This window comes from Xiphophorus hellerii, chromosome 16, assembly GCF_003331165.1.
Source record: "Xiphophorus hellerii strain 12219 chromosome 16, Xiphophorus_hellerii-4.1, whole genome shotgun sequence".
Classification (NCBI taxonomy): Eukaryota; Metazoa; Chordata; class Actinopteri; order Cyprinodontiformes; family Poeciliidae; genus Xiphophorus; species Xiphophorus hellerii.
The window spans coordinates 14,620,046-14,639,804 of record NC_045687.1 but is presented as its reverse complement, the minus strand read 5'-3'; the positions used below and the strand labels follow the sequence as shown (position 1 = coordinate 14,639,804).

The 19,759-nt window shown below is 38.9% G+C and overlaps 1 protein-coding gene across 2 annotated transcripts in view; it reads right to left on the bottom strand.

Annotated features, from left to right (window-relative positions):
* LOC116735255 (septin-9-like) overlaps nucleotides 1-19,759 on the bottom strand; it is a 96,023-nt gene that overhangs the window by 70,751 nt on the left and 5,513 nt on the right. Inside the window, exon 2 of one of the 2 annotated variants that reach the window (XM_032587010.1) lies at nucleotides 13,847-13,900. In XM_032587010.1, the coding sequence (XP_032442901.1) occupies nucleotides 13,847-13,900 (54 nt within the window). Of the gene's footprint in view, nucleotides 1-8,302; nucleotides 8,432-13,846; nucleotides 13,901-19,759 lie in introns of those variants that run through there. The other variant, XM_032587012.1, reaches the window with a different exon arrangement.

Sequence of the window (19,759 nt, the reverse complement as noted above, 5' to 3'; positions counted from 1 at the left end):
GTTATGGAAGCCAATAATTGTGCTGGAGTTTTTAAGCAAAAGCATTCCTGACTCATGTAAGAATAAAAAAAAAAGCACTTTGAGTATTAAGAGAAACTGAGACAAATATTTTTTTATATATAATTTGGGTTTAAGTTGCAGTTGATTTATTGCATTTTAATGGAGCTGTATGGGTTAACAGTCCTTGCAATAGCTGCACTCATGCCTAAGATTTATCTGTGTTTACTTAAGATTTTCAGTGTCTTGAACTCACAGCGACCGTGCTGCTTACATTGGTATCAGAGTTTGCACGTTTTGTTGACTTCGGACCACAAGCACACAAACCAGAACGCTGATTCTGAGTAAGTATTTACTGTACTACAACATTTAGTCTGAGATTCAAGTTACACTACATTGATTTAACTGGAACTGAACTGAGCAAAGAATGAAATCTACAAAAAAAAAGAAAAAGAAAAAAAAATCATCAGTGGTCACATCTGGCTAACACAGATAGCACAGGAAAGTTGAGTCTTTCATCCTTTAAGATTACAGGCATTCCCATAATGCTGCCATATCTCCCTATTCAGATGGAAAACTATCTGTGGCATCTGTTCCCCTTCACTCACAAAACCTAACTTCCTCCACCAGAGGTCAGTGTTGTACTAATATGTCAACCCCCAGTTGTGAGCACACAGTGTGAATGGGAGCTGTGTCACTACTGTACTGTTATTCAATCTGCAAATAGCTGAAGATGAAAACATGAGGAAAATGTTGGTCCAGACACACCCTCGACCCAAACAGCACATCCTGTCAAACACGTGTGTGAGATTCCATCACCGTGCCACAAACACACACAAACACACCCCAACACACACACACATCCAAGGGTTACCAAACTTTTTCAACTTTGTTCTATCTACAAACTTTGATTCATACTAGTAGAACTTTTATGTAATAGCCTAATGTGACGTTCTGATGTGCAAGGTATGTTTGGATCACACCTAGACCTAAACTGAAACATTGGTTATTTTTTAAACTGTTTTCTCAGAATCAGTGAACATTTCTGTGAACATATACAGTAAAGTCAAGCTACAGTTTCTCAGTAAATTTTAATTGACTGTGGTTTATGTTCTTCTGGATGGTGAATCTCAGTCACAGTCTAAAATATTTGGCAGTCTCAAACAAGTTTTCTTCAAGACTTGTCCTGTCGTCGATTTTCAATCAATTTTCCCATCAGTTTTGCCCAGTTTCCCTATTTCCCGATCCATTTGGTTCATTCATTCATTCATTCATTCATTCATTCATTCATTCATTCATTCATTCATTCATTCATTCATTCACTCACTCCTTGCTTCAACATAGAAACCACATATGCAGGCTGATTAGGACTGCTAGTTTACTGCAGAGCATTTTGCATGTAGGACAGACTAAGTTCTTGTCTCACTTCATGAAAACTGCAAATTTCACTCGCTTTCAACTATAACTTTTTTTCTTGCTTCCTAAAGGTCAGCTTTGTAGAGTACGTGACTAATAGTTATCATATCAGCAGTTTATTCTACCTGAGTTGTGGATCTCTGCTGCTCCTCCAGAGTTACCCTCAGCCTGTTGACTGCTTCTTTGGTCCCCCTGTGTGATCCATCGTAAAACCAAATCGAAACACTTCCTGACATTCAACCACCCGGTTTGACACTACAAATAAATCAGGAGATGTGCACGCTCACTCAGAGCAATTTGGATCTATCTCTGCTACACATCCTCACAAGCCCAAACAAGCCCACAGAGCGCTAATCCAATCTTCTGTAACAACTGTCACAGCGGGAGAGAACCGGGATGTTTTTCACCCAGAAAGGAGCTTCATTCATATCGCTGTGTGCATGCATTGCATTCATGACATGATGTGATCCACGGCATCCGCATTGTAATTCAGCTTTTAATCAAAATCTTGAATTTATTCTTCTATTAATTTAAAAATGGGGAGGCATACTGTTTTATAATGTCCTCAAATAGGCAGCTGCTGGTGTCAGGTTGCACAGCAGCATACAGATGATGAGAGACAGAGACAGCCGCCTGCTGCTTAATGTAACCCAGAGAGCCACCACCACCCCAAAGAGGCCCTTGGCTTTCCAGGAGGTGAAAAATGAGAGGAGTCAGAGGGTGCAGAGAAGAGGATAACTTCTATAAACGGATGCCAGGCTAGTGTGGCAGTTGTTAGGGCAATGCCAGGGCAACAAATTACAAATGTCAACAGTTGATCTCCAGAGACATAAACATAAGCAGTGGCACACAAATGAAAAGCAGGAGCATGTCCAAATGCCTGGAGGCAAGGTGGTTACCTCCCTAGTAGTCTTGCCTGTGCCATTAAAAAGACATCTTGCAAACTATGGCTGCAAAAATCTGTTTCTTTTCAAAATACAGATGCAAATGTGGCAAAAAGCATAAACTGTTGGTCACAGGAGTCATTTTCATTTTGCCACGTGGCACTTGCAATTTAAATTGTGTTGCATTGGGATGCAGTATCTTACAATAGACTGGAAAAGTAGCATGCAACTGTGAAGAGCACGAAGAAAGATGCATGTTATACATGTGTATTTGCAAATAAAACACTGAATAATGTTACGTGCATGTCCAGTGCATAATTGTGACATTGTTGAAAGAAATCCACGTTACTAAGCATTTTACCAGACAGAGAACAGAAACATGCAGGAAAAGGAAAAGCAGTGGAGGCCCAGGAGATTTTGACAGACTCCTGTCAACTTCTACTTCTAACAAGAAATATATATATATACACACATACAGTACAGACCAAAAGTTTGGACACACCTGTGTGTCCAAACTTTTGGTCTGTACTGTATATAAATATAGTGGTATTTCTGCCTAACTGATGAAAATACCACAACCACCAAACAGGTCAGAGGTTCTCACATTTGCTAATGAACTTTTCTGGAGGGCTCCTTTGTTTTTATCTCACTACTTTTCAGCGCCACGTTTATGTTTTGTAGTTTATTTTTACTGCTCCACATTCACTGCTAATGTTTACTTATTTAATGCTACTAATTTAGCATCAGATAATGTTTTAAATGGCAAGTGTACTTTCTAAAAGTACAAAAGTTAATCTTCACAGTTTGATTGTTGTGTTAACATAGCTACAATGTGACACGATGAGTTTAATCTTTGTATTGTAGCTCAGTTTGTTCTACAGTAAATTACAACCAATTATCAGTTTGCTGATCTACTCACTAAGATGCATGCAAATTTTACAACAAGGCCTTTCTGTTTCATGACGGTTGAGTGTTTATTAAGCTCCAGAAAGGATATTTGTTTTGGGAGGCTGGGCTTTATGTGACAATGTACTCTATAAAAATGTCCTTTTGTTGATGCAAAAATTGCACCACTGACGTGTTAAGCTATAGCTACACCTCAGCACGAAGAGGAATGCCAATGCTTAAAGTTTAAAATTGTAAACCCACATGTTTACTATCTTAATTGGATTTTTGTCTTGTTATAGTAATTAATAACTACAATATGAGGTTTTTTTTTCTCAAGCCATTATTTTCAGTTTTATGATCATGTGAGTTTGATTTCATTTTTGGGCAGTGGTTGTTATTTTTATCGTAAGCAGCGCCAGCAACAGAGGAAACTCCGGCTTCCTGCTGTGTTCATCCAAAAACAACAAAAGCTTTGTTGGCCTCAAAGCGGAAAACTCACCCATGAGTCATTCTTTACCAAGTGGCCCCATCTGGAGTCGGTAAAAACCATGAATGGTGGTGAGCACATTACCTATGTCTGCTTATATGCAGATGCATGCATAAATTGGATTTGGCCCCACTGTTCTCAGTTCACATGGTAACCACCATAATAAAGAGACCCCACAGGGGGGGAGGTGGGGATGAGTAAGGCAGGAAGGATCTCTGGAAAAAGGTGTGCAGATGTCTCCCCAGGTGCAAAAAGGGAAGTAGGGGGTATTAAAACAGAGCAGAAGATGTGTGGTGACACTAAACCCCTGCAGAGAGAGTATGTGCATGCTGTGAGAATCACACACAGAGAGCGAGCATGACTAATGAGAGAAGCAGCACGGCCAGTTTAAACCCCAGAAGAGAAATATCTGACTTTTAATTCAGCGCAGCAGTGTGCAGCTGAATGTGGGAAATAAACTCCAGAGATAACCGGTGAGAATCTGCAACTTCTGATACGGGAAACAGTTATGTTACACATGCAATGTACAGGGATTTATTTACTGAAAATGTAATGGCAGAAGAAGCTTGAATGGGCTGTAATGCAGCACAGCAGAAACCTCCACATGCACACTGACTCCCTCCCTGACCCCCCCTCTGGAGGCCTTACCCACATGGTCAAGCAGCTTTATCTAAAGTACAGCCACAGCTGTGAGGACAGCAGCTGCCCAAAACCAAATGTTAAGCATCAGCACCCGGCAAGGTTTTATCAAACGGGAACACCTGTCGGAAAACTGTGTGATGCATGCACACACACACGCACACATACACACAATGGCATATCATTCAACAGCGTTTTGCTCCGTTGTTTTATTTGCATATTTGTGACACAGGCACACACATGCCGCAGCCCTGCACGTGTGCATCTCAAGCGTAGGCTGGGATAGAAAACTGAGCGCAGCTGTCCATGACCAGAGATAAATCCCAGTTGGCCTTACTTTCTCCCACCATCGTCTTCCCCCTTTTCTCTCACGGGTAACAGCAGTGTCAATAACAACGAAGCCAACATTTTGTATTGGCAAGACCGTCCTTGGTCTTGCCAATGCAGATGCACACTGGTCTATTCATCATGAATTGAAAATCAACCAAAAAAAAAAAAAGCCTAAAACAATTTATGCCCAGGACAGAAAAGTAAATCTTAATGTTTTGTCTCAAAAGATTTCAGGTAGTAAAAGGAGCTGCTTTGCAAAGAGCAACGCAGACACAGTTGACTTGATCAACTCTGCACCTCCACCTGCTGGGTGAAAAATATATTGCAAACATTTTTTTATTTATTTACTCTGAGTGAATTTGTGAAGCTTTGCAGCTGCCCGAACCGTCATAACTCTGACATTTGGAGGAGACTCTGACTGTGTCTGTGTCATATGAGGTGATCATCAGCTGACCACATGAGACTGGAAATTAACGAGACACGTCAGCCCCTTCATCTTCGCTTCGCACTCACTGGGGTTTCTGCTGAGCGTTTTCCACTGAGAAACACAATCACTGTTGAATCATGTTGGAAAAAAAGCATGCACAGGAAACCAATGAAGTCTTGAAAGCAGATTTGGACACAACGAGGAAGGAGCATAACCGATTAGTATGAGAAGAATTGATTTGGCTGAGGCAGATGGTAAGGAGAGCCACCAATAACACATCCAAATAGTGTGGAAAAGAAAAAATTAAACATGTAAAAACCAACACAGAGCTACAAACATTTTTCTTGAAACAGCTGACATAAAGTGTCAAATGTAGTCTGTTGTTCTTAGATTTATTGAAAATTTTAATTTAGTATTTTCCAAAGATTAGAGGGGGAAAGCTATTGTTCATTTGTAACTAAAAACAGCCCCTTACAATAAACTCAATATATTCAAAATTTGTAATATCTGCTTTGATGCCTTGTTTCTTGATAAACAAAAAACAGTTTCTAAAACGTTCATAAAACTGTTCCTTTAATTTTCACAGATTTACTGTAATTTGTGGGGAATCTCTGCAATGGCAGTGCAGAACTGTGATGTATGAGGAAAATAACACCTAGCTGCATAGGTCCTCTTTTCTGCTACCCCTGAATAAAATCCAATGCATTGAAATTGCCCTGATAAGTCGAGTAAGTCATAAACATAATCCTCCGGTGTGTAATTAGTATAAATCCAGCAACTTAAAGGCCTCAGAGGTTTTTTGAACACACCGTCCTCAAGACAAAACTTGGAGAAGGCAGCATCATGCCATGAAATTATTTTTTATATAATAAAAATTAAAACTGGTCAGAGAATGTCATGGGGAGACAGAGGAAGTTGAATACAGAATCATCCAGGAAGAGCACCATTGGAGGCTGCAAAGGATTTGAGACCAGGGAAGAGACTCACTTACATCCAGAGCTACAGCTGTGTAGCTCTAGATGCAGAGCTACTCAGATCATGTTTTGATCTGAGTGGTTTAGACCAAAGCATATATGTGTGCTAAAGTGGTGCCTCCCAAATCTAGACTCAAATCCTTTTGAAAATCTGTGGCAAGACTTAAAATTCATTTTCTCAGGCACCCTAACTATATGATCACACTTAATGACATTTGGGAAAGACATAAGTGCAAAAACCCCAGGTGGGGAAAAGTTGGTGTCTGAGTATCGGTGCATTCTACATTTCTTGAGAGTTTTATTTGAAACAAATTTTTTTTTTTTTTTTTTTTTTTTTTTTTACATGCCTCTTAATAGTTGTGTCCTACTTTTGTTTTGGGCTATTTAAGAAATCCAAATGAAACACAAAGTAGTTGGTGGTTGTAACTTTGCAATATGTAAAAATGTTTTGCAAGACACTAAATCTAACCAGAAGAAATCTGTGCACAGCAGAGTGAACATATTAACATTGAATGGCAACTACATACAACTGGCTGAATAAGAGAAAAAATAATAATAATTTAGTGAAAGTTACTAGGAAAAGAAAATCTAGCAAATTGATTATAGAAAATTGATACGTTTGGCTACCTGGGGCAGCGGATCTTGTGGTATAGAATGAAAGCAATCACTGTTTCACCTTTCTTGAAGCAGAACATATAGAATGGTTTCTCCGAAACAGAAAGAGGTTACCATGAAGGTAGTCTGTTAGCTTCCTGTAAAGCCACAGATTTGTTGCATAACAGACACATCCTTTGAACTCCTCACATGGATAAAAGACAAAATTTTCAGTGGTGAGCATTACATAGCAGAGATGCAAAAGTACTTCCCCACAGCAGCACGTCCAGGATTACAACACCTGTTGTTAACGCGCTCTGCATTCCCTCCTCCTTTACTCTCACCGCTCTGTCTGCCATCCCTTCTCTTCTCTCGTAGCCTAAAGTCATGACAAATGTTCCCACAGATGTGTTTCACTGATATCCATCACTCGCACAGTAAATTTCTCATGTTCTCACTGCATCCTTGACGTCTCAACCATTTTGGTTGCAATGTTGTGCCTCAGTATTAAACAGCAAAGGGACTCAAAGAACAGCAAGCAGGATGTCCTGACCTCTAGCCCTCAAAATTACAGTGAAAACTCATGCCTTGCCTTACTTTTCTAAGAAAACAAAAGAAATTATAGGGTACGGGAGAAATATGGTTGTAGGACACGGCAGACTTGTGTCAAAAGGACTTGTGCTGCCTGCAGATCAAAGAGGCTCAATATAAATGAACCAGAGCACTGTCTTATTTCTAAATTATTGAAAATCCAGCACATAAATTGACCTAAGCCGAAATGTACATACACATATACACAAAGACACCACCTTGCCAGAAAACCTTGTACGTTATATGTTGGAAAATATAAACACAGTAATGCAGTAGTTAACAGTTAAAGCCTGTGGGAAACATACATAAAACTGTAATGACTTGCTGCAAAGCCTTGGAGAAAGTACATGGAAACAAGGGGTCACATTTCACACAACCTGAAGGTGTGGCAAGCTGTTAGGTCACACATATAACCTCCCTGAAGGCAGAGGGATCACACATAATAACACACACACACACACGCACCCACATATAAACAGTGACAAATATTTCTAAAAGGTTTCAGTTCAAAGTCAGAGCTTTTATTTGCTGCTTTGGGACTCTCTGTCCCGTTAACTAAAGGAAAGTCTGACCAAAGGGGCCAAAGTGCCAAAGTAGGTTAAAAAGCCACATGGGACAAGAGTAGTACTGTTCAAACAGAGCTCTTTCCTGTTTTCACACCAAGGAAGAATGAGGGCGAAGCAGACATGTCTGGATAGAAAGTGACATTTTGTGTCACTTCGGTAGAGTTACATTTTCTAAAATTTGATGGAAAAGTGTCAGGATGTGGTGATAAAGAGGAAAAAATAATAGTAGGTTATCCGCAAAGGATATTACAAGGGAGACAGAAAAGACAGAAATCTGGCAGCTGTAGCCAAAGCTGCTACAAAAGCTCTGCAGAGCTTCCAGCTCCAAATCCCCCAAAAAGCATGCAGTCAGCAAACAGGCCAGAATGAGCAAGTGGAAAATACCACAGAGGGGGGGAAAGCAGACGGCAGCAAAAAAGTGTCTCGGTCGCAGAAAAGGAGCAGATCTAACTGCACTGAGGGGAGAAGTTGAGCTCCTCTCAGCTGAGAGCTTCTGGAGTTTGTCTTACCTGAGAATTTGTCCCCCTCCATGACGGGATCGCTCCCTCCACAGCCACATGTAGTGTCTGCTCTTTCACTCCTCTCTCTCTCTCTCCCCTCTTCCCTCCCAACTTTTTTTTAGACTTCCCTCCTCTCCTCTCCCGTCAATCGCTCCCTCTCTCCTTCCCTCGCTGGGTTCCTCTTCCTCCTCCTCTCACTCTCTCTTTCCTTTCAGGCTCTTGGTTCTCCCTCCCTCTCCTGGCTTTGTTTCCTTCCCTGCTAATGAATTCAGAATTACGACATCCCCATGTGCTGATCATATGTTGCATTTGCAGACTCTTCTTTCTCTTCCCTCTCCTTATGTAAAAAAAATCTCTCCACAAGACTGAAGCTTCATTGTATGTTGAAAATAGAAACCATCAGCTCAGCCATGTGACATGGATGGGGTCTAGTTGGGTGAAAATAAGCGGCAGGAAAAGAAAACTCTTCAGCTCCTCGTGTTGGAGAGCTGTGATTCATTTGATACCAACTGTAATCCTGTCAAGTCCAAAAACATGTCTGAGTTTCCTCATAGTGGCATAGATACAGCTCTGTCGTGGAAGATGATAGCCTGCTGAAATAATATTGGAGTCAGATGGAAAAGGGCAAAAAGTAATGACTAAAAAAAAAAAAAAACTTCCCTGAAATGTTTGAAGAGTCAACACAGAAGAGAAAGCATTTCCATATTCCTAGCAACAATGAAAGGCACAACGAGAGAAAGAGCGTGAGAGATTTAAAGTGTGATGAAGCATCAACCCTCGCTCCGAAATGTGTGTTCAGGAAACTGAGATGACCTCTGACTGTTGGCACGTCCCTCAAGCTGTGCATGGGGTCAGAGGTCACATGGTAAGCGTCTGAGCTCTGATAGAGAGCTCAAACACACTTAGACATGTCAGTCTGCCGGCTTGCGCAACCCTCACCAACCCACTGACCTGCTGCATGTTTGTAGGAGAACTTTCATTCTGGGGGATTTTTCTGGATAGCATTTCTTCAGATTAAGACAATTAGCTGAGAGTTAACGAGTGTGTTAAAAAGAAAATCTGTACGTTGGTGCCCCCAGATAGCCAAAGAGCTGTAGTTATAATGTTAATAAATTAAACACAGATGCATTCTCCTTATCAATTTGACGACTTCTGACAGAAATTCAGAGGGAATTTAGGAGAAACGAAGGAAAAGCATATTGCATGTCGAAAGACTAAGAGAAACTAAAATTAAAAATCAAGTATCCATTTCACTTTATTTTTATGCATTTTTTGAAATGGTCTGACACAACAAAATCTATTAAAACACTTCCAAGGTAATAACAGGACAAAATGTTATTGTGCCCAGTGGTACAAATAGTTTTGCAAGACACTGCTTATAAAAACTTTCTGTAGATGTCATTTCCCTCAAAATTAATCCATCAGTCCTTTTTATACAGCGCTTTTCAGACAAGCAAATAGCAAAGAGAAATTGCATTTATATAGGTTAAAATACATATAACATGTCAACAACCACCATATGATGTTGGGTGGTTTCTATCACGGGGAACTGAGATTCATCACAAGATGTAAACCATTTACTCACCATCACACTTTACACTTTTTGGTTTACTGACTTTTGCTGTTCACATGTGGACTATTGCACTGGATACTTTTCATTTATAAATCTCTTACTGGCTTACTACCAGTGCATCTAACTTCCTATTTGTCGCATAAAAAAGCAAATACTATTACATTCAGTGTCCCTTCAGCACCTGCAAAACTTGGGGGAAAATGGCTTCTTTTTTATGTTCCTCCTTTTACTTCAAGCAAACGACTGAAGGACCTGATCTCTGAATGACTGTTCCTGCCCTTAATGTTTTATTGCTAATATTTGTGTTTTTATTTTACAGTGTCTCAGTATGACTCCCATGCACAAGTAGCTACAGTAAAATAAACAAAAACATTTGGTGGCTTTGGTGTGTTTCTATGGTCATTTTTGTTGTCCATTTGCCTTTCATATGTTCAGAATCAGAAAGCCAACTTCAGTGGCCTGCTTGATGAAAAATGGAAATAAGGTACGTTAGCACCCTCAAATGGTCAAAGTATGGAATTGTGATGATGCAAAAGGACATAGTCTTAATATTTCTTCTGCAGCACCAGACTTGTAATCATTACAGTAACCTTGATTAATAATTCTCCAAGCTTTATGAAGGACTTTCAGTTTTCATTTGGACTTGGACTGACTCACTTTCTGATTTACTTTTTGATCTGTCTGCTCAGATCAACAAAGCAAAAAAACATGAATCAAGATTTAAGACATAGGAAAAAACCTATAAAAAGAGGAACTGAGAGATTCATGCTCTCTCAGCTGATCATCTACCATGTGCCATGTTTTTCTGTGAAATGTTTTTTGTTGTTGTTGTTGGAAATACTCTGGTTGGTGCTAAATTCAAATTTGAGATTGTATGCTCTTTGCAATTTTCTTTTTATAGAAGCAACAGTAATAGACGCTGTCTTTGTGACAGGTTGCTACTTACACTGTCTCCTTATACATATACAGTACAGACCAAAAGTTTGGACACACCTTCTCATTGAATTCAATGAGTGTTCATATGTGTTGCTTATGACTTGGTATAGCATGTGTGTGCACTGAGATGAAGGATTTAAAACTGAGGTCGGTGTCGGTGCCAGGAGTGGGTAAATTACTTTTGGCATTCTTTCACCATCCTATATCTTTTCCTTGTTCAATAATCAACTGACCATCTGGGCTGAACATTTAGTCCTCAATAGTTAGTCTACAGGAGCTCCCACTTGACAACAGGTCATACCGTCAGATGTTGGAGCCATCTTTATCAACTTTATCAGTGCAGACAGAGCTTCTTCTGAATAGCATGAGTTTAGGAAATATGGTTAAATGTGATATTTGAGTATCACTTGTATAAATGTCTGCAGCATTATGTGCTGCATTTTTATGTTGCAATGCTCATGCCACGATTATTTTTAATTTAACAACTGAAACTGCCTGAGGTGGCTGAAAATCCCATCATGTACACTGAGAGATGCACAGAAAGGTGATGTTAATGCGTTGTTTACTTTAAGCGGTGTACATTTGTATGCCAATGAAACCCAAGTCAGAGACCCAGCAGTGCGTTAAGTTGTCTGCTTTGTGTAGACATGTAGTTCAGGAGCCTTTCTTTGTTTGAATGATTTATTGGTCAGGGTTAAGTGCCCTAACAACCAACTAAACATTCCTCTGAAATCGGTCAAGTACTGGAATGAAAAGTAGAAAAAAAAGTGAAGAAAGAAAAAAACATGGAGGAAACATTGCTCAAGAACACTAAGAGAGCACGCGGAGGTCTCGATCTTTGGAAGCAAATTATGAGGAAATGAGGGATGACTCAAGACAGAGTACTGTAAATTATGGACTATATGGCAGCACAGTGTTGGTATGTAATCTAAATGTGGAGATCACAACACTAGGCTTATTGTTTCAACTGAAAAATCTCCTTCCTTCCTGTTTTTCAATTAAAATTTGATCACTATTTGAAAGTAACCTCCATGCTTGTGGGCTTGTAACTCTGCTGCGCTAGCACATGCTTTGCATAAGGGCATCTCCCTAAGCCATGCCAGCCATCCCACAGAAACACACACACACATGGATAGTGGTAAATGCCCCTACATCAGGGAAGTCTGCTGACAGTGAGGACTTTATCCACACCTCTAAGCACTTCCTAGCAACTTGTGTGTAGGGGTGTACATACATGTGTGCTAAAGCAAATTTACTTCACCTCCAAAGTCCTGGAGTGGTTTTCAGTCATATCAAGGTAAAGCATACCCATTTATGTACTTTCATACACATAAAAACTTGAAATAACCTCAGCCAGTAATGGTTCTTAAGCAATTGGGAAAACCCCATTTGTTTGCCTCCAACCCCTTATCACTCTCTGACCCATAGACAGCCGAAAAACAAAGACAGCTGAAGTAGCCCTCTTTGCAAAATAACTGAACTTTTTCTAGGAAACATGTCAGAACAATTAGGAACTCAAGAGATATTTATGCACCTGGTGTTTGCTCAGAGGTTTTAAATCAGATACAAGCTTCACAGTCATTAGCCGCCCTTTACACATTGTGCTCCATGGTAAAAAAAAAAAAAAAAAAAAGGCACACCAAAGAACAAAAGCAAACTTATTCTTGTTGTAAATTACATATATTTCTTTTCTGTGAGTGCTTGTGCCACAGTCAAATTGTGCAAATAATTGATATCGCTCAATATTTTTCAATGATAACACGCTAAAAACGAATAAATGCCAGGCATAAGCAGACAACATACGCAACCATCAGAATGAGTTAAACAGCCTCTGTTTTTACCCTTATCCTTTGTCTTTTTCCCTCTGTGTTACATCCTGAGGGTCATTTTACAATTCAGCTTTAGTGAGGGCTGCTGTCACACATGCTGCAAACAATTTACAGAGCCCTCAGCTGCAAGATTCAGCTTGCATGCTTCTAATATTGTGAAAGTCCTCTAACAAAAGCACACCTGAAAATCACATGGTGAGATTTTTTTTTTTTTTTTTTTTTGCTCACTACGTCTTAGATTACCTGCAGCACAGTTAAACCAACATCTGAATGCTCTGTGTAAATATGATAGTTGTGTTTTCTTGTTTGTGCATTTAGCACTAAAGTGTCTTTTAAATTTGCACACAACACAGTACAAGCAAAAAACATTTAAAAATAAACCTAAGTTAACTCCAAGGTAACAAGAATGTTGTCTGATCTCTGACTTTTGCCTTTATCAGTGCATCAGTTCCCTGCTGCTCCCCCACTATCAGCTGTTATCTGGAAAGGAAGGAGTCTGCTCTCGGCATTGGAGGTTATCAAAACTAATTTCTGTACACTTAAAACTAAAGGTGCAATATAAATAAGTGGCTAACCACAGCACTAACTTCAAGTTGTGTAACAACATGTAATTTCTGGCACCATTTGTTCCTGTGTAGGAAGTGACAACTAGATCTGTCATTCATTTATGTTGACTAAGAAACAGAAAGATTGATGCAGAGTGCAAGAGCAGCAGCTACTCTGACATTTAATACAGTGATAGCCAAGACTGTTCAGACAAAAGACATGAAAACAACCTAAAACCCAAGAGGAACTGAAAGCTGTCTTGGTTTATTGGTTTAATATTAATGTTTAAAATCTCAACTCTAAGTTTGTTTAATTGTTTATTGACTTTTCTAGCATATTTATATTTATTTATTTACAGGTTTTCTGGTTAATTTAAGTAATAACTGTTTTTATCAACTATTTATTCAGGTTAGCTTATGTATTTAGTTTTATTAGTGTTTTATTTATTTATTTATTTATTGTGCATCTGATTTCATGTCACACTTGATTGATCAAAACAAAATAAATAAAATCCCTATTTTATTTCTAGCATGTAAAACTTCCACAAAGTCTAAACACCTATATGATCGATGAGCATGTACTTCAAAGAAATGTAAAAATGGAGTTATGTATGATGAACGTAAAAAAACAAAACAAAACAAAACAAAAACAGAGGCGCAGTCTACTTACTGGGGCTAGTGATTTCTCTTTCTGTTCTTCTTGTTCGAGCGCTGGCTGATCGCACTGAAATGAAAAAAAAAAAAAACAAGCAGGACAAGTTAATAAAATCTATCTTGGGAATCCAGGGAAAAATTCACTAAATTAGCATTTGTTTGAACTTTACAGCACTTTCTCAGATCCAATTACTCCAAAGTGTTTTACACTACAGTCATTCACACATTCACGGTGGTAAGCTACATTGCAGTTTCCTGAGGCAGACTGACAGAAGCAAAGCAGGTGAAGCTTCCTGCCCAAAGACATAATGGCAACGAGGACTGAGATGGACAGAGAGGGGGGCTCGAACTGTCAGGCCACTGGCTACAAGATAACCTCCAACTGAGGAGGCTACTGAGGCCCTGTAATAACAAGCCAGATAACCGGAGTAATATAAGATGGAAAACTTGAAGTGTACAGCTCAGGCTACCTTGTCAGATTCCTATTTGTTCAAAGAAACGCTGAGCTTGATAATCTGTTATCACTACAAAAAGGTTCAATGTGTTTCTTTTAATTTAATGGAAAGAATGTTAGAGTTTAATCTGTCAGCTCACAATAGCTGCTTCCTCTAAGCTCCTCCTTCACGCTGTTTCTGTAGGCTGTTTCTATCATTTCTAACTGATAGATTTTGATGTCTACCTTGACACTGTTAATTAATGACACCCACCTGATTATTTCTTTAATGACTTAAACATGGCACATTTTAAAAAGTGTGAGTTTCAGAGGAACACTTTAGTTTCAGCGGATGTTTGTGAATCAGATTTAAACAAAAAGCTGATATTTATCCTCTGCATAGTTCACAGCACTGTCTGGCTGAAACTAAGAATTGGCAAACATCCTTGATGCACATCATTCCTGTAGAAAATGTGTTTCAAAAGTGAACTCTGATTGAGCTTTTATTTCAGTGATCATGAAAGTTTGATTGCATGATGATACTAAAGTGGGCTTTGACACCATTGTAAGTGTTTCAGTCTTTAATGCAAACGAAAGACATAAATCTGTGACGTGCTTCACTCTGTTGTTCCAAGAACAGGAGATAAAAAGATGTTTCAGGTTGCCTGTCACTCTTCTCTGCTTCCTGTCCCTTCAGTACCGACTGCTGCTTAGATAAACTAAGTTCATCTTCTGGCTGATGAGTCAGCCATCCCATCCTGTTTTGAGTTTCGCAGAAATCTTTCTTGTACCACAACTCAGCAGATGGTGACATTCAGTCTCTGCTCATTAGACCAGCAAGCTCTATTTTCCACCAGGTTTCATAACAAGCGAAAATGGCTTCACTGACGTGGAGGAGTTGAGTGTGTCACTGCTTACTGTGACTGGAAGATGTGAATAAAGCAACTTGTTAGGCACTTAAGGATGATAATTTTGTTAAATTATTGACACTAACAAAGTGTGTAACCCCTAATGTCTATGGCTATGAAGTGCAAAAAACTGACACCAATTTCAATTTTTACTCAGAAGTTGAATTTTAAAGGTACACGTGAGGAAAAAAAAGGTCTGCAGATATCAAAATGTACTTCCATGCATCACTACTCCTGCTTGAGTAAAATTTCTGGCTACTCTACCCCCTGCAAGAAACTTCAATGAACAATAACTTTGAGCAATAAACACATTTTGACCAAAAATACACCAGACCCAGACATACACCTACAGTTTATGCTAAAGTGAGACTTTCTATTCATTCAGAAACTTTGTTATTCTAATGTTTTTTTTTTTTTTTATCTGCTTGAACCTTTTGGGCCAGTGGCAGTACTTTGCTCAGGTTCAACATGCGTCACCTTCTATAAGTAGTAGTTTTCAATTCAAAGATTTATTTGAAAAATTGTTGCATCTGCCTGAATCTAATCATGTTATTTATTTTTTATCATGTTGTTATTTATCTGGGACATTACATAACTGATGACCTATCTGATGATCGTGACATTCGTAGGCAGTATTGCATCATGTATGCACAGGCTAATATTTTGATCAGAAAGTTTGGTATGTGTTCATCCTCTGTGAAGGTAGCTCTTTTTAAAGTTTTTTGTACTTCATTTTACACAGCCCATCTATGGCGAAGATATAAAAAAAGTAGCCTGCACAAACTTTATGTGGCATACAATGATGGCCTGAGGCTCCTACTCAAAGTGCCTAGATGGAGCAGTGCCAGCCACATGTTTGCACATAACGCTGTTCCCACATGTGCAGCTGCGCTCAGGAATCTCATGTATAAATGTATGTGTAGATTACCCGTGTCACACGATAATATAATAGCAATTTTAGTAAACCCTGTTTTTAGTACAGCGAGATTTTTCTCAAGATTGTGGAAACATTGGCGTCATCATTTATTTGTGGCTCAGTGACTGTCATATTCCTTTTTGTTTTTTTGTTTTTTTTCTTTTCTTTTTGTTTTACTATGGACCTCTTTTGTGTCTGAAATAAAGATTGATTGATTGATTGATTAGATGTTACGATCAGTTGCTCAGTAGTTAACACTGGGATAGCAACATTTCTCAAAGTTAGCCACAGATGAAGCATGTTTTCAGAATATTTATGTTGAACTAATATGATTATAACAAAACAGTTAGCACAAGTTATAGTAGCACAACTTAATATATTATACAGCACTTACATTGTACTCCATTAAAACTAAAAAGAAACCAAACAAGAAAAAGGAATTTGGTAAAAATGTTACTTAATCTACAAATTAACAATCAGATGTAGAGAAAGTCTGTCTATTCATTTCATTTAGGCCAATATTACTAACTGTAAAGGTTGTCTTATATGGGTGAACAAATTTGTGAAAGAAAATATTGGAAAAGACTTGAGAATGAAAGTCAAGATCTAAATCTAATGTTGCTGGAGTTAAAAACCAGCCCTCCTCATTCAATCTGACTGACTTTCAGCTCTTTTGGACAGGAGAAGAGGCAACATTTTCTATGTGTGCAACGCTGGTCGACATCCCCAAATCAAACTGGCAGCTGCAGTTGTCACCGAAGGCGTTTCTACAAAAAATGGACTGAAGTGCACGCTCCACTTTTTAGATAAGCAGCAATCCCATGAGTTATAATTGTGCACGTTGTATTTGTATACATCTCATAGTGTGAAAGGCATATAGAGGTGGTACATCCAATCTGTCAAGCCTTGCAGCTAAAAACATGTCTGTACCTATAAAGTCTTCTACGGGAGAAGAAAGCCTGGAAAAAAAAAAAAAGATAAATAAACAGGCTAGCAAGTATACGCCCTTCTTGAACATACACTGACTCTTACTGCTCAAGTAAAACACTGCAACAAATAAACATGCAGAAGAATGAGTAGTAGCAACACCTTCATAAGTGGAAGTGCTGTAACTGTACAACATTACCTGTGGTTTTCACATGACAGTAAAGCAAACACGCACTACATAATTCAGTGAGTCTAAACTAAAGCCAAAGGAGTAACATCTGCAATGTGTTGGTAGAAAAGTGTGGCTGTCTATAGTATTAACTTATTTCTCCTGCTCAGTCTTGTCCGAGGCCTCAGATACACACACAGAAACAACAGCCTTACTTCCTCTGGAAGGCTTTGTAGTCTTCTTTTGTCATACTTCTCTCATGAGAGAGTTACGTGCAACAGAGGTCAACACACTTACTTGTGTTAACACTGAGAGATAATTTGCACTTCTCAGGGATGATACAAGTCATAAAATATCTCCGTGTTTGTACCAAGACTCAGCTGATTAATGTAATTTGTAATGCTTAAGGAGACCTATAATACTACGTTTGTGGCTATGCACTTATTTAGCTTCTATTTAGGACAATTTCTGGCATATTTTCTAATCTTCTGAAAACCAATGGTCCTAATGCGGTGGACCCCCCTGTATAGGGTTAGGGTCAAGAATAGACTAGTAATGGTTAAGGTTACTGTTCTACATGTGTGAAAAAGGACAGAATAGGTTTTAAAGCATGCAGTGCCTTTTCACATCCTGCTGAGATTTTTGTGTTTGCTCAAGGAGGCCACGCGGCTTGTGTTTGAGCAGGAAGACAGGAGGTGAAGTATCTTCCCTCTTTTATTCCCTCCCCTTTTTCTCCCTTGACCTCGTTAAGGGAACACCCTTCACTTTAGAGTGAGGCAGCGTTTCGATTAACACATAAATCAGTGGAGCTTGTTGTAGACATTGCTGAAGTAAAGCTACAATGATTCTTTTAAAACCTAGAGAGTGATATTTCATGTATAATGACAGGCATTCATTTCAGTCAATTATCTCATTCTGCCTACAGCCTTCAACAGACTCTTTACTGTCTAACACTGAGAAGTTTACATACACGTATCATGGAGATCATTGTCATACTAATTTTGGGCGTTTACAGGCAGTTGAACTTCAATGATAATGTAAGAGACAAAAATTTGGTCCATAGGATTAAATTTATCTAAAATGTTCCTCAATCCACACAGGCATGGTCGGATTAAAAGTAACTGAGGCCAGATAATCCACCGATCTTAGGTCATGGCTTTGAGAAGGCCATTACAGAAACAAAAGACAGAAAACCAGTTCTGCAGTGTGCTTAAGATCATCGTCCTGCCAGCAGAACAAATGGTATCCAAGTCTCAACTTGACTGTGGCACTTGAATGAAAGAAGATTAATTATGATGTCCATAAATCCAGGGACCACCAAGACTCAAGCAGATCACAAATTGGAACCTGCTGAAGAACCAGTTTTACGGTTCAGAGTGACTTTAACTTGCTAAAGAATATTTCAATGATTGCAGGTGAGGGGTTGTTTGCATTGCTTTCAACTCTATGCATTTTTCATTTTCCTTTTTGATTATGTGTGTGGATTATAAATACAAATTAAACTTGGATTAGTGCATTTGTATGTCAACGTCCAACCCTAACAATGTATCTGCTGGATAATTTAAACAAAGTTTTGCAACTTTGTTGGTCTTTTTTAAAATTATAGAGGAAACAGGTGGCAAATTTTATCCTAATTCATCATTGTGTAGGATCTGTTTTGTTTAGTGCATTTGCTATTTATTTAAGGTACATTTCAGCAAACTTTCTGACTCTGACTTTTTTTTTAATTTGTTTTCATTGATTTTCAGTTTAGGAATAGGGACAAATCATGTTTGTACTGGGAACAAGTGGCCAAAATTCCTCTTATGTCAAATTACTTGACAACACTGGCTAATCCATTTATTTTAGCTGGGATTTTTATGCTTACAAAGAAATGCAAAAGGATTTCAGAGCTCCAAAATAAATAAATACATTCAAAACTCTCAATAAATGAAAGCAAAATTCTAAGAAATTAGGAATTATTCAAGGTTGTCAAGAGTAGATTAAAAGAAAAAAAATAATTCTCTCAATGAAACCCACTAGGGTGGTTTGCTTGCAGAGCAGCTCGGGATTTCTGGCATGATCTATACAAGGGTAGGTGTGGACAATTTTCTTGCAATCATAATTTGTCAAGTTAAACCTGTGCATGCAAAAAGGTTAAATGTCACTAAGCTTGTTTCCTGCTTTTCAGTCGTTCTCCATTGTGTTTTTATGGCCCTCATTGCACACGTTCAGGCTACGCTGTAAACAACGTTTCACAACTCTGTGGAGTGAACGAGGGGGAGCATTTGTGAAAAAACAAGGTGAGTGAAAGAATGAAAAGAAAGACAGGAGATGAAAAGGCACAGAGGTAATTTTTCAAGATAGTTTTTTTTACGGCCCAGATAAGACCTCGAGTTCTTTCACAGCAGGGCCAACGTCAAGGTAAGGCAAGAAGAACACACCCTCACACCCACACAGTGCCCGACTCATGCAGAGACATGGATGTATGAGCAGTTTAGGCAAGACATCAACTTTGACCCTTGAACCGCACTCCTCCCGAGTTCTGGCGCCAACGCGACAGATGGACAACACCTCTTCCTACTTCCACCTCGCTG